At 41.4% G+C, this 13,721-nt stretch overlaps 1 protein-coding gene across 2 annotated transcripts in view; it reads left to right on the top strand.

Annotated features, from left to right (window-relative positions):
* The first annotated feature begins 100 nt into the window (after window positions 1-100).
* STX6 (syntaxin 6) overlaps window positions 101-13,721 on the top strand; it is a 30,661-nt gene continuing 17,040 nt past the window's right edge. For both annotated transcript variants that reach the window (XM_019500276.2, XM_006272408.4), the window contains exons 1-7: window positions 101-209; window positions 1,996-2,165; window positions 3,107-3,201; window positions 5,537-5,599; window positions 6,604-6,726; window positions 8,677-8,783; window positions 11,091-11,185. In XM_019500276.2, the coding sequence (XP_019355821.1) occupies window positions 175-209; window positions 1,996-2,165; window positions 3,107-3,201; window positions 5,537-5,599; window positions 6,604-6,726; window positions 8,677-8,783; window positions 11,091-11,185 (688 nt within the window). In that variant the 5' untranslated portion in view covers window positions 101-174. The remainder of the gene's footprint in view (window positions 210-1,995; window positions 2,166-3,106; window positions 3,202-5,536; window positions 5,600-6,603; window positions 6,727-8,676; window positions 8,784-11,090; window positions 11,186-13,721) is intronic.

Below are 13,721 nucleotides of genomic sequence, written 5' to 3'. Positions count from 1 at the left end.
ACGTGACGACAGGAACGGGCTCCCCTCCCCCCAGCGCCGGGGCGGGGCGGGGCGGGGCGGGGCGGTGCTCTTACGTCACGTGACTGCGGCCGGGGTGGGGCGGGTGGGGCTGGGCTTAGTCCGGCTGGGCGCGGAAGCCGGGGCTAGGTCCGGGTCGGGCCGCGCCGCGCCGCTATGTCCATGGAGGACCCGTTCTTCGTGGTGAAGGGGTGAGCGCGGCCGGGGCTGGAGGCCCCCGCGGGGGCGGGGCGGGCGCTCCCGGCTCAGGGCTGCCTGTGCGGGGCGGGGCCCGGGGGCGGCGGGCGAGGTTCCAGCGCCCCGCGGGCTACCGGGTGGGGGAGCCCGCAGCAGGGGCTGGGCGGGCCGTGAGCAGGTTACCGGCCCTGGCAGCGGCTGGAGCAGCTCCCACCCGGCCGCGCTCCCCGTGCCGGGCTGGAGCCGGCTCCATGGTGTCCCTGAGGGAGTGGGAGGGGCAGAGCGGGCCCAGGCAGCGAGTTTCCGTCCTCCGATGCTGCCTGGAAGGGGCTGGCCAGGAGCCGGCCTGCCGCGAGCTGGGGCAGGGCTGGACGGCCTGGTGAGGTCCTTCCAGCTCTTAATTTCCTAGGATCCTAAGAACAACCTTACTGTATTTTCTGCTCTCGTGTAGTTTGAGAAGCACCGACAAAGAGGAGGGAGGAAAGATAACATAGCACAGGAAACAAGACCTGCCCTTGACAGAAAACTGAGGGCTTCAGGCTGGGGTACCCCAAAGCGGGACACAGTCCTTCTAACTGGCCCACGTTCATCCCCTTCATGGCCACAAGCTGAGGACACAGCTGATCAACTCTAAGCTTTTATTAGTGAAGTCCAACCCCTATCTGTCAAAGAACAGAAGTCCCCACATCTTTGAACAGATCTGCACGTTATGTGCAACCCTTAAACGTGGGGCAAGCTTTTTACAGCTGATCATAAGACCTGAAAAGCTTGCTAACATGCCTCTTGTGTATAAGTGTTACATCCCAACTTTCCATTCATTTGAAAGGATATTCCCTGGGAATAAGACAGCAGTATTTACTTATGCAGATAATCATATGTTTATGGGTAGATATTTGCTATTTGCCCTCTGATCCCAGAGAATAACTATAATGTTCAGTGCTTTCAGCAGCATGCATTCTCATGCTAACATCTGAAACACTTTTCTATGACACTTGTTGGAGCAGTAAAGCAGTTGAGTTTATTAAGCAAACATAGCTCAATAAGTACTGTAAATTACAAAAAAGAAAAATGAAATAAGCAGATCCAAGCTGGACACAGTTGGTTCATGCAGAAATTCTGTAGGGACAGTTCCTGCAATTCTTATGGTCCATGATTAGGAAGTAGCAACATGTTGTAGTGGAGAATGTGCATAGGAAATTACAGTATGAAACATGCCAGGATTGCCCTCGTCCTTGTTGGTTCTGGAATGAAAGATGCTATAGAAATGCAAAATGTCTGTTTGTTAAAGAGTAGCATGGGTTCCTCCATCCACAGAAGAGTACTGAAAAAGCAGTGCAATTGTCTGGGAAATGTTAAAGTTCTCTTTTTAATAACAGCAATAGGTGAAAGAGGTAGATCCTTTCCATAACTGTCACTGTCTTTCTGTTATGAAATTCTGTCACAGTTTCTATTGGGGTAGAAGACAAGACAAGATACTGATTATCTAGTAACCAGTGTTTGTGGGGAATCCTGCCTTGAGCAAGGGATTGGACTAGATGACCCTTGAGGTCCCTTCTAGCCCAACTTTTCTCTGCTTATGTGATTAGTTTAAAGAGAAAATCAAGCAGGTTGAAGGGAGGATGCTTGAGAGGAGGTCATTAATGCAAATAACTTTAAAGCCAAAACAGTGAAAAACACCACTTGTCTACATGGAGAATCAGTCTGTTACAGCAGTAGTGGAATGATTCTGTTAGAGCTGTACTACAATGTTTTTCTGTGTAGTTGAGTCATTAGTATTTTTGTTAATCATCTTGATTTCAGGGAGGTCCAAAAAGCAGTGAATACTGCTCAGGGGTTGTTTCAGAGATGGACGGAGCTCCTGCAAGACCCTTCTATAGCCACAAGAGAAGAAATTGACTGGACAACTAATGAGCTCAGGAACAACCTGCGGAGCATTGAATGGGACCTGGAAGACTTGGATGAAACTATTAATATCCTTTATATGGACCTGTTACAGTTTAGATACAGCCTTGTGTTATTTCTACCTGAAGGATGAGGCTGGCTTTTAAAGAGTAATTCAGTTTCTTGGAAAATATGCGTTGTATGCTATAAAGTTCTTTCAGAAGCTGCTGTTTTCATAAGATATCATTGTATGGTTTAGACCAGAATTATTCAACCTATAGATTGTGACCCAAAATAATATATGAAGGGGTTTCAAACAAAAATGGATCAACAAACTTTAAAAATGGATTATCCTTTAAAGGAGAACAACTTGGGAAATGGTGACTTTTCCCTTGCAAGCTGGCAGAGTTCCAGCCTGTGAGGGGCTGCATGGGCCCTCCCCTGCCCCACACACTGGGGGCTGGAACGGCAGGGCATTCGGTCAGGATTGAGGGGCACTGGGTTGGGACTGGCCATCAATGTTTACAAATGGATCCTAATGCAAAAAAGGTTCAGAACCACTGGTTTAGACAGTGGAGTCAGTGACATGCCAGCTTTTCCTCAAAGTAACCTTTTTTTTTTATATGTCCTCTCTCCTTCTTGATCAGTAACATATAGTTAAAAGTAAGATGCCCTGTTCTAAAAGGTTCCTTCTGTGGGATGAATTTTAACTGGAGGCAGTCAGTCCTCTGTTACACTGAGCTCCAGAAAAGAGAGTTGAAAAAGGATTAAAATTAACAATTTCTGATAGTGCTATGCTGTGCCAGTCAGGCAAGCCAAAAAATTCCAGCGGGCTCTTTACATTGGTACACAATGGCAGGATGCAAGGACTGTTAAGCATCAGATGCATGATTTTCCTAACTAACCAAATCTTGGTCCAGTTAACTTTATTAATTATAGCACTTAGGTAGTAGTATCCTTTCAGGTAGCCAGGATATTTGCCTGAATGCTGACTACTGGTTCAGTAGTGTTTCCTTGACTTGTCATTAACGCATTGTTGAAGCAAATCCTCGGAAATTCAACCTTGATGCAACAGAGCTGGGTATAAGGAAAGCTTTCATCACAAGCACACGGCAGGTGGTCCGGGTAAGAGACTTGGGCTTACTATTTGGAAGGCAGCATCTACAGTAACGCAGTCCATAGTTTAGTATCATAGATCATTCTCTGCCTCTTTCCACCGTAATCCCTGTCATAGGGATTCCATAACTGGTCCATGGCGCACTTATTTGCAGCTTGCTAAGAGACTGGTTGCATGTTATTGTTGGCTTTCTTCACTTCCAGTCGCTTCAAGGGTCTAAACCAGGGGTAGGCAAAATGCGGCCCGGGGGCCAGATGTGGCCTGCCAGGCCATTCTGTCCAGCCCACGGGGCCACTAAAAAATTTAGAAAATTAATATTTTTCTGTCCCTGGCTGTCATGCAGCCCTCGATGGCTTGCCAAAACTCAGTAAGCGTCCCTCCACCCAAAATAATTGCCCGCCCCTGGTCTAAACTTACAATGAAGTGCCTGAATACTGAAAGAAGTACAGATGAAGAACAAACATAACTGCCTTTACTACCCTAAGGAGAGGAAACAAGATCTTGCTTTGAACATTAAGAGAAACATAACAATTGCATGGTGCATATTTGAATTGCAACCTTCTTCAGACTCAAAACCAGCTTTCATTAAACTGTTCAAAGGCACTTCTTGCTATTTACATGACAATATCAACTTCCTGCCCTCAGGTGTTCAATAAAAAAAGTCATTAGTTTTATTTTTAACTTGGTGAAGGTGAGAGAAAAAGGGTGGTAGGGGTGGGTTGGGTGGGAAGAGAGAGTGTTATTTAAGAGTCTGAACAAAAAATAAGCTGTTTCTAAATATCACCTTTTGAGCACAGAGAACTTGGAAAATTTTGATCTACAAGGTGACAGTTTCAGAAAATTTTAAAGTGAAAGCCAGGTTGGAATAGAAATACTTTCAGTCCTAACTATAGTGTAAGTACTGTAATTTTGAGGAAAAGGTCAGATACTTATGCCTAAATGGGTAAGAAGAATTCATGTGATGGAGGAAGATTTTAACAAGCTGAAGGTAATCAAAGTGAAGGAAACTGCTGTAGTGTTCACCAGCATGGTCACATAACTAAATGCCAAGTTAACTTAAATTTTTTAACTTAATTTTTTTTTTCCTCCTGGGTTCAGTATTTCAACTCAGTTTTTGCTTGTTTTGACATGATTCTTGGTTGATAGTCAAATACTACTTTGCTTTTCTTTCTAGTTGAGAGCAGAATTCTTTTCCTATTTGCAGTGTTCTGGCCTAGCTATAATCCGTAAGGTTAGCAGCCTGCTGTCTAGGGAACTAATCCTGAAACTGTGCCAACCAAGGTAACAGACACATGCTTGTGTGGATGCCTCTGAATAGTCTTCTTACCTTGTGACCAGATCAGCATGCTTACAATATGCTTCTCTTGTCCAGATCGCAATCTGTTGACACTAACATGAAAATAACCAGCTCAAGGACATTTCCAAACATAAGTGGAATACATAACTTGAGCAATGTCTGATTTTTAATGTTAATTAAGCATTTTAATTTACATAGTTGACTTATACAGCTCTAGTATTTCTTATACTTACTGGAATGTTTTTTGGGGTTTTTTTTTTACTTCTGAAAGTAATTCTTTTGGGTGGTTCCAGTGCTTTTGAAGTAACTTTACTACCTGGCTCTGATAAGTCACGGTCTGAAACAAGAACACACCTAATTCTTCTGGTAACATCAGGTCTTTGTGCCAGTGTATAATGATATCATCTTATTTAAACCATTATATATGCATGGTAGAATTACTCTCTCAATGTTGACTGCTCTGAATATGTAACTTCTGCACTTGTTTATAATCTGATTTCATCTAAAGACCTCAGAGTGCTTTGTCAGCATCAGTTTAAAAAGCCAGTATGCACTCCAACCCCACAGCATAGTAAATGTATTTATGCCTGTTTTGTAGTAAAGAAATGGGCACCAACGTTGGCTTGTCAGAGGCACAGTAATCATAGGCAATTGGGACTAAATTGGAGTTCCAAAAGTCGAGCCTTAATATCCTAATTTTTTTTCCCCTTCACTCCATTTATGGAAATAATACCATTTTTATCATTTTCACTTGAGGCAGTGGAGATTATGGAGAGGCACAACTGGCAGTAAATAACTAATATATGCCATTACAAGTGTTTGTAGGGTTCATTAACACCTTCTCTAGCAAGAATGCAACTGTGAATTGTAACAGTACTCTCAGAGTTCCTTCTAGGCTCTTCAGAATGTGTATGTTTGTAAGCAAATGGCTTGTTGGTTCTCCATAAAACTTGTCAAGCAGTGTTATGTACAATTTTGCTAGCTTGATAAAATGTTGGCTATTTTAAATTTGATATTCACATACCTTTTTTTCCTTAAATAAACAGGAAATGAAGGATCAGATGTCAAATTCATCTGTGCAAGCATTGGCTGAAAGAAAAAACAGGCAGGTGAGAATTAGTAGCAGGCTGTCTGCTAAAGGATTTTTCAAGATACCTGTGATGGTAGTAGTAGGATTTATCAATTATCGCCACTACTGAATTAAGCTATGCATTAAATGAAAGTACACCTAATTTGTTAAGGGACCTCATGTATGCTAAAGTAGAGTTAAGTCTCTACTGGAGTAGTATAATGCATATAAGTAATATAATGCATAGCTTATATTAGTATTAAGATGAGTGCTTATTTAAACATCCCATATACCATGCTGTTCTAACATGGAACCCTCTGTCCAGCAGAAGCAATTGTAGCATTTGTCTTAAAATGGTGTCATATGCAAACTGAGAAGGTGTCTGGTTTGCTGCAATCTCTTGGCATTGTAGCCAGTGAGAATACTTGTTCTGACAGGCACAGTTGCTTAGATTCTTTAGAAGCTTAACAAAATATTATAAGGTATCACTCGCTGTCTTTTTCAAAACTGCTTACATACGTCAGTCAACTTTGCATTGTCCTTAGAGAAGAGGGAAGTATCTCTGTTTCTCAGAGGACGGATCTGAGGCAGGAGAGGTTCCATAGTTTATCCTTCCATGCAGTGGTGGGTCCCAAGTCCTGGGCTGTCATTGCAGCATTCCTGACTCAGTGCCACATTTTGCTATGTTGATATAGTTGGATAGATGTGGTTGTTTCATAGTAAGTAGTTGGAAATGAATTAATATTAGAAGGTTGGTTATCAAGTTCTCTTTGCTTGTAAGGACATGACTTACACCAACCTCCAACTGACAGGAGAGAGAGAAGAAATTGCAGAGTTGACCTCTAGAGCTGCCTCTAGTGAAATGTCTGCATGCATAAATCACTTCATACAGCAGATGCACATCTGACCCTTCAGCAGATTTATTACTCGTGTCAGAATTAACTGAAATTTTGGAAGTCTGGTAAGGAGGAGGGCAGCTCTAATCCTTAAATCTGTTATACAATAATGAAGTATCTTGTTTATGATCCTTGTGTGTCTTCATAGGCACTCCTGGGAGAAAGTACAAGTCAGAGCTGGAGCTCTGGATCAGATAAATATGGTCGTTTGGATCGAGAGCAGCAATTAGTAAACTCGCACTTCATTGAGGAGCAGCAGGCTCAACAGCAGGTACAGTACTTCCTGTAGTCTGGATCCCCTGCTGACTGAATGTAAAGAAGGTGGCAGGGCTAGCAGCAATAGCCAAAAGCTAAGGTAGGAGCTACCTTCAGTGCTCTGTGAGTTGAGGCTCCACTTTTCAAGCTAGCTTGCCTAGAACCTGTCATAAACTCATGCTTTAAGTGCTTATCTACTTGATACATTTATTTTGTACTGGTATTTTAAAACTTGGGGTTTGAGTGGGCAACCCTGTGCTAAAGGGAGTTAAGGTATAATCTAGAAACTATAGCACATGAGCACAAAAATTGTTGAAATCCGTAAGCATAAAATCTTTGCAAGGGGAATTCCAGATTTTTCCCTTCCCACTTGAAAAAGCTAACTGACCTTTCATTCATCAGATCCCTAGATTCATTTGATTTTATTTTTATTTATTTCTTTTGCAACATTGGCTTTTCTTTTGTATGTTTTAGTAAAGATAAAGACTTATTTCTTCTCTCTAATTTCTTTGCACCAACTAGTGTTGCACCTTATATTAATTCAAGCTTAACCTTAGTCTCTCTGTACTTTTGTCTTTATGTATGTTTTTAGCTCACTAAAAAAAGTGTTGGAGGCCAAGGGGTAAGGGGAGGGAGATTTTGAATTGTCATCTGAAATCAGGCAGGCTTAGGCTTATTGTGATTTTTCTACGATAGAGACGTGCAGTCAGAAATCCACTGGTGAGTGTTAAAGCCTTGATCCAGACAACTCAATATCTCTCATAAGTCTGGCTGCTGTTTTGAGCACAGAACCCTGAATTAGGTGAGGACTCAGTAGAGGTCATAGCTCATGTGCTTTTCTTGCTTGACCATAAGTTGTATAGCACACACCAGTTTAATAGTTGCATGTGTCTTCATCAAAATGGATTAAACAGGCTGTTTGTAAGAGTTGCATATGCCTCTCTCTTTCTTTTGACAATGCATTTGATACAATAGAAAATTTGAATCATCAGCTCTGCTGGGATCCATTGTGAGCTGGTTTACGTGGACTGTTTGAATCTCATTTAGAGAATAGCCTGGACAGCGTCCAAGTGTACATGTACATACAGCAGTCTATCCAAGCATAGGCACTTAAAAGAAATACTTTCTAGTAGTAGCAAATGTTGCATTAAAGCTTCTCCTGAAAAACCAACTTTTCTGGTTGTTGAGTAATCCCAACTGCATACCTATCCTTAGCAGTGACCTAATAAAGAACAGTTGATTTGGGAGGAGGGAACTAAGGCAAATCCAGAACTTAGTGTGGCTATGGACTGAAAGTGATTAATACAGCATCTTCTTCAGCAATAGACCTTTTTCTTTGGTGTATTTAGAGTCATATGTGTTTGTTGTAAGCGATGGAAGCTTTTATGGCCTTTTTTACTTATGTTAGCACTGCAGAGCCAGCATAGCTGAGAGGTATCTGGGTTCTGTTCCATGATGTGCACCTCAGCATTTCTCCAGAATTCTAGTCATGCCCACTGAAAGCAGTAGAGTTGCACAGGTGTCACTGAGGGTCTGCTGAAGCCTACAGAACTTTCCTGCTCCTGGTGCACAAAAATAAACCTACCTTGACTGAGCCCACCTTGAGTGTAGGCCTAAGAGGAAGAAAAGATGGATGGTATCTGCTACCACTGTTGGAGATAAGGTGCTGGGCTAGATGGGTCTTTTGTCTGATCCATTACAACCGTTCTTATATTTGTTTTGTAAAGTGAGAACACATAATAGGGACTTCCTAAGACACCATAAAAAATCCTGTCAACCTTTTGCAGTTATTTTTTTAGAGCAGAGCCACTATGAGCATGTCAGGATTGCTCTTGGAAGCTTAGGCATTCTGCCTCTAAACTCTGCTTTTTGCAGCTGGCAGGAGAGCAGGCATCTCTCTGTGCATTGGGCTCTGAACTGGTCACACACAGGTTTTTAATTGCTTGTTTCCATTCTTTGGCATCAGTTGATTGTGGAGCAGCAGGATGAGCAGTTGGAGCTGGTCTCTGGCAGCATTGGGGTGCTGAAGAACATGTCTCAGCGCATTGGTGGGGAGCTGGAGGAACAAGCAGTGTAAGTGCTGAGAAACAAAGCTGAAGGAGTTTTTTGGGAATATGTTATAATCATCTGATTAGCTATGTTGCTCTTCCTTCTCAGGGTTTCACCAAGTGTACATCTGCAGGGGGTTAAGTGTCAGGTGTTTACCTCGCTAGAAGCAGAACTCCATACTTCACTCTCAGATCAGGACCTGGCTTAGGGCCCATGGAGTGACACATGTGACTTCTAACCACAATTGAACCCTTCAAGGGATGCTTTTAGGAGCTGCAAATAAATAGAACATTGAATCCTTTATACATACTTTCACCCAAAAGTTACACAGTATGCAATACCAGGATATAAGAAATCCCACATGTTCCCTTAACTAAGCCTAACACCTCTGTCCATAGCTTAGGTAAGCTTGGCTCATTCATCATTTGAATTGGGAGAGATGACATGCTCCTTCTTCTACTCTTGCAGAAACTCAGGCTTTCCCTGAACACCCTGGGCACCCTGTCCTACCTCACCCAAATCCCCTACTCTTTTTAAACAGTCTTTGAAATTTTAGGTCTCCTTTGATTTCAGACTTAGTCTTGGGGAGAGTACTAGTCCAGAGGCAGCCAGCCATTGTTAGCTTACTTACCTTGAGGCTGATCGTTACCTGTCAGTTTTACTTTCTCTGCTCTGTTTTTAACCCCTTTAAGTCATACTCTGTACTCTCAAGCAGTAGTACACAATTGAAGAGGGACACTGTCAAACATAATTAAACACCACCTTTGATTACTTCTTTGCAGGTCAACACGTCTGGGGTAACATTAATCTGTAATTATGTCACTGACCAGTAGAGAGGAAAAACTATGCATCACTGGTGAATGTGGTTTTGGAACAGACAGTCCAAACAGCAACACAACTCTTATTCATAGTTGGGGCTAAAAATAAGTGTCACCCACACAAACAGTTAAAGGGTAGTTTACTGCAGTAATTTTCATCCATATATTTACATATAAATTAGATGTCTTATTTCCCAGTCTGTGTTCTTTGCGATGATATAGTAAAGCAAAGTGTCTTGTTATGTTGGACAGTCTTCCAATTGCAGTGAGACTTTTTCAAAACTGTGGTTTATGTTTAAACACTCCCCATCTTGGGAACATTGGGAGGGAGGGAGTGTCCTGGATTATAAAGTATGGTGGTTTCTTTAATGCATTCAGAGAACTCCAGTATGATTTTTCATGTGGAATCTCTCATTGTTCCGTGCAACAGCACAAACACACAAATACACAGTGTTTTCATAACTTTTAGTTGTATCATCAATAAGGAAAAGTGTGCAAATGAGGAAGAGCTGTGTTGGCTTGTGCTCCATTAAAAAAAAAAAATGTAGCTGACAAAATGGCAACCAGGATGTCAGAAGAAATTTTTATAAGCAATAGGATTTTGCAAGCAGCAAAAAGTGTGGGGTAGATAGGGTGAAAAGGATTGAAATCCTCTTTGAACTGTGAAATATGAACTTCTATTTCTACCCCGGAGAACTTTTTCAATCTTTTCATCTATGTCTGAAGGACGGTTTTTTTGCCCGAAAACTTGCAATTAATTTTTTTTTTTTTTTTTTTTTTTTTTTTTTTTTTTTTTGCAAAAATCTAGTTGGTCTAATAAAAGATATCACCGGTACCACAAGTTCTGATTCTTTTTGCCTCTAGACCAATATGGCTACAACTTGGATACCTGAAGTCCTCTTTTAAATTTGTCAAGGAAGCTTTAAAATATCTGCCTTTCAAGGTGTACTTTGTCTGACTGAATTTTTGTCAGTGATAAAAGGTTTTACGATCTGTTATTGTTGCTACATGGAAGAAGTGGATTAGTAATTTGTGAAATTAAAAACCCTCTCACAAACCATTCCAAATTACATTCTCTTCTGATATGTTACTGACATGAAGCTTTTGGCTTCAGTGCCACAGTCTTTAATAGTAAAACTGATTGAGGTTCAAATATCATTTAAGTCTAAACATGTTCTACTAATTTTGGATTATAAACTTTTTTCTTAATGTGAGTTAAAACCTGCTGCACAACTTAGAGATCACATGACCTGCCTGTACATCGACTCCACACACAAGGGAAATCACTGTAACACAATGAATCCTCATTTACCATCAAAATAAAACTGCTGATTGAGCAGTTCTTTGCTTTGATACCATCAAGAAACCATAAAACAGGCTTTACTTTGCCAAGGCGCTTGGGTTCTGTTTATGTATAGGCATTTAGCAGTTTTGTAAGCATGCTGAGAACTACTTGAGAAGACCCCTCACTAGCTAATCTACTTGACACAGCTTACCTTTTGTCTGCCCTCAGGATGTTGGATGATTTCACTCATGAGTTAGAAAGCACACACTCAAGGCTTGATAATGTTATGAAGAAGCTTGCAAAAGTCTCTCACATGACCAGCGGTAGGTACTGGAAATAAGATTTGTTTTTGTGGCTTTTTTTTTTTTAAACAGGAAATTCAAGTTAAATTTATCTTGGGTCTGAAATGTGTTTGCTTTCGCACTTGGACTAATGGTTAGCATTCTATTGCATGTTTGATACAGAACATGGAAGAAGCAGGTCTCAGACTGGGTAAATAGTTAAAGGAAAGCAGTGTTATATGGTTTGAGCCTAAAACCTGGCAAGATGTAGTTCATGCTGGGACTGTGTCCCTTTGGTATTTTACGTGGCATTTGGGATTGTCTGCATGATAAAAGAATCTGCCTTATGGAGTCTACAGCAAGCTTCTCTTTCATTATCCCATTCTACAGTTTTAATACATGTTTGCTAAGGATATAGCTAAAGTTATGTAATTTGAATTAAACAGTTACAATTCAGTGTAAACAAGTGACTTATTCTAAACCCACAGTAACGCTGGCCAAAACATGTTCCCTCTCTGTGACTTGGTTTTGAGCTTCCATTGTAGACCAAACCAAAAATCAAGCATGGCCCTTATCCAAACCTTCAACATTTGTGAACTCAAACTTAGCATTTGCCCTAGCCTTGGATGCTCCAGGCATTCACTCAGGTGGTAAGATTCTCACCCTGAATGACATGAATTGAGTGGCTTTAAAAAGCAGGAGCAGCTGAAAAAAGAAACCAAAAGTCAATATCAGGCATGTCTCTTGCCTTTGTCACAGTTTAGCAGAATAAAATAACATAAAAAAGCAGCTTAGTTCAACTCATAGTTTTACACTTAGCACTAGAACACCCTGGTAAATCAGCTCTTCCCATCAACTAAGTGATGAGAGGGTGCTGTCTGGTGGAGAGGTGTAGCTCATGTGAAAAGCTATTATAAGGCTCTCCATTGAACTTGGTAGGTCCCAGACCTGGCAGGATGCCGAGAGTGGCAACAACAGGAAGTATGGTTATATGGGCCGTCTTATGACTTTCAGGAAGTCTCAGTCATCAGTTGTTCCCATTAATAAGCTGTGTTCTTTAATTGCCTTACAATATGTATTATCTTGCCTTCCTTGGGTTGCTTTGGTGTATCTTTAAAAGTAGTGGGTATATTACATGGGCCAAAAAGGAGAAAAGTACTACTGGTGTGCCAGATTCAGATGCCAACTTATTTAATGAGGTGCTGCTTTGGAGGAGACTAGCAAAAGATCAGTACTTCCTGATCTTTCAAACGGGTATTATGGTATTCTACAGGTCACTGTCTTGATGGCAGTAAGCAGCGCAGAGTCACAGGGTGAAAAGGCCCTCTACAAATAGCATCCAAAACCAAATGGTTAGATTAATTCAGCATTTGGTCCTGTTGGTGACCACTATATGCAGCTGGGAAATGACATAGGATTTTGGCAGTATAGACACTTGGCAAACATGAAACTGGTCTCACTTGTCCCTGCAAAGAGCATTGTAATTTTTTTTTTCAGTTACTATGAAAGATTTGAGGCAAATTCAGAAAAGATGGCTTGTGTGTGATATAGCTTGCCACTAGATCACAAGGGGTCTAGTTCTAGCAAGTTTGAGATCTTTCTCCAGGATTGTAGCTTTGCTTTCTGAAATAACAGTGGAAACTATAGAATGCAGTGTAAGCAGGATTAGATGAGCAGCTAAAAATGACCATGTTCACCCTACAGCTTCCAGCACTGTAAGTACTGGTGGAATTGTACCAATAATAGGATCTTAGTCATTGCAAAAGTGGTAAGGGTGAACCCACCAACAGTAAAAGTTTTGCCTTCTGCCTTTTAAAAACACACCCCATAATAAAACCATTGCCTTGTATTCTAAGGTGAGCTTTAAGCCACCTGTGTCTCCTCCTTTACCTACATATTCTGTTTATTTAAGGGCTTCTATACACAGTAGTGACTTCAGTGGCTGCAATTGTTTTAAAATATGTAGCTCAGGAACTGGTAGCTGTTCAGCTGTGGTGTCATTAAGCACAGTGTGGGTTAACCTGTGTGGGCTGAGAAATGAAATAAACTATCCAATTTAGCATTGAGCTGCTATGGCAGGACTGCTTCCAGTACCTAAACTAGCTTGGGCATCCTACACTGGTCGCTTTTGTGACTAGTATGGACCTACCCTAAGACTCTGTCCCATTTTCGTCTAGTAACTGGGAAAGTCACAGCTCTGGTTTAATCTTTATACATAGTGATCATTTAGGGTTTCCCAGATCTTGCCTAAACTCTCTGGCAAAGAGGAAAGTTAGAAATAAGTATTGCTAATAGTTAGGGGAATGGTCTCTTTTCTTTCTTAAACAGGATTGAGGGGCTCTTGAGATCTTACAGAAGCAGTACAGATTTTACTTTCTTGCTGGCTAATACATCTCTAAAAGTTAGTTGCTCCCTTGCTTTGGCAGTAGGACCTCTTGTAAAAGCTTCCTAAAGCAGTACAGGGCACAGCATAGGTGACACAAAGTACTTAGCAGGTAGGAGATTTCTGACAGCTGTCTTGTGTAATATGTTGGTGATGCCTTCATTATGGGTCATACCAATATTTCTGAGGAGAAAA

The sequence above is a fragment of the Alligator mississippiensis genome, chromosome 5 (assembly GCF_030867095.1).
Source record: "Alligator mississippiensis isolate rAllMis1 chromosome 5, rAllMis1, whole genome shotgun sequence".
NCBI lineage: Eukaryota > Metazoa > Chordata > Crocodylia > Alligatoridae > Alligator > Alligator mississippiensis.
This window is presented reverse-complemented; position numbering and strand designations above follow the sequence as displayed.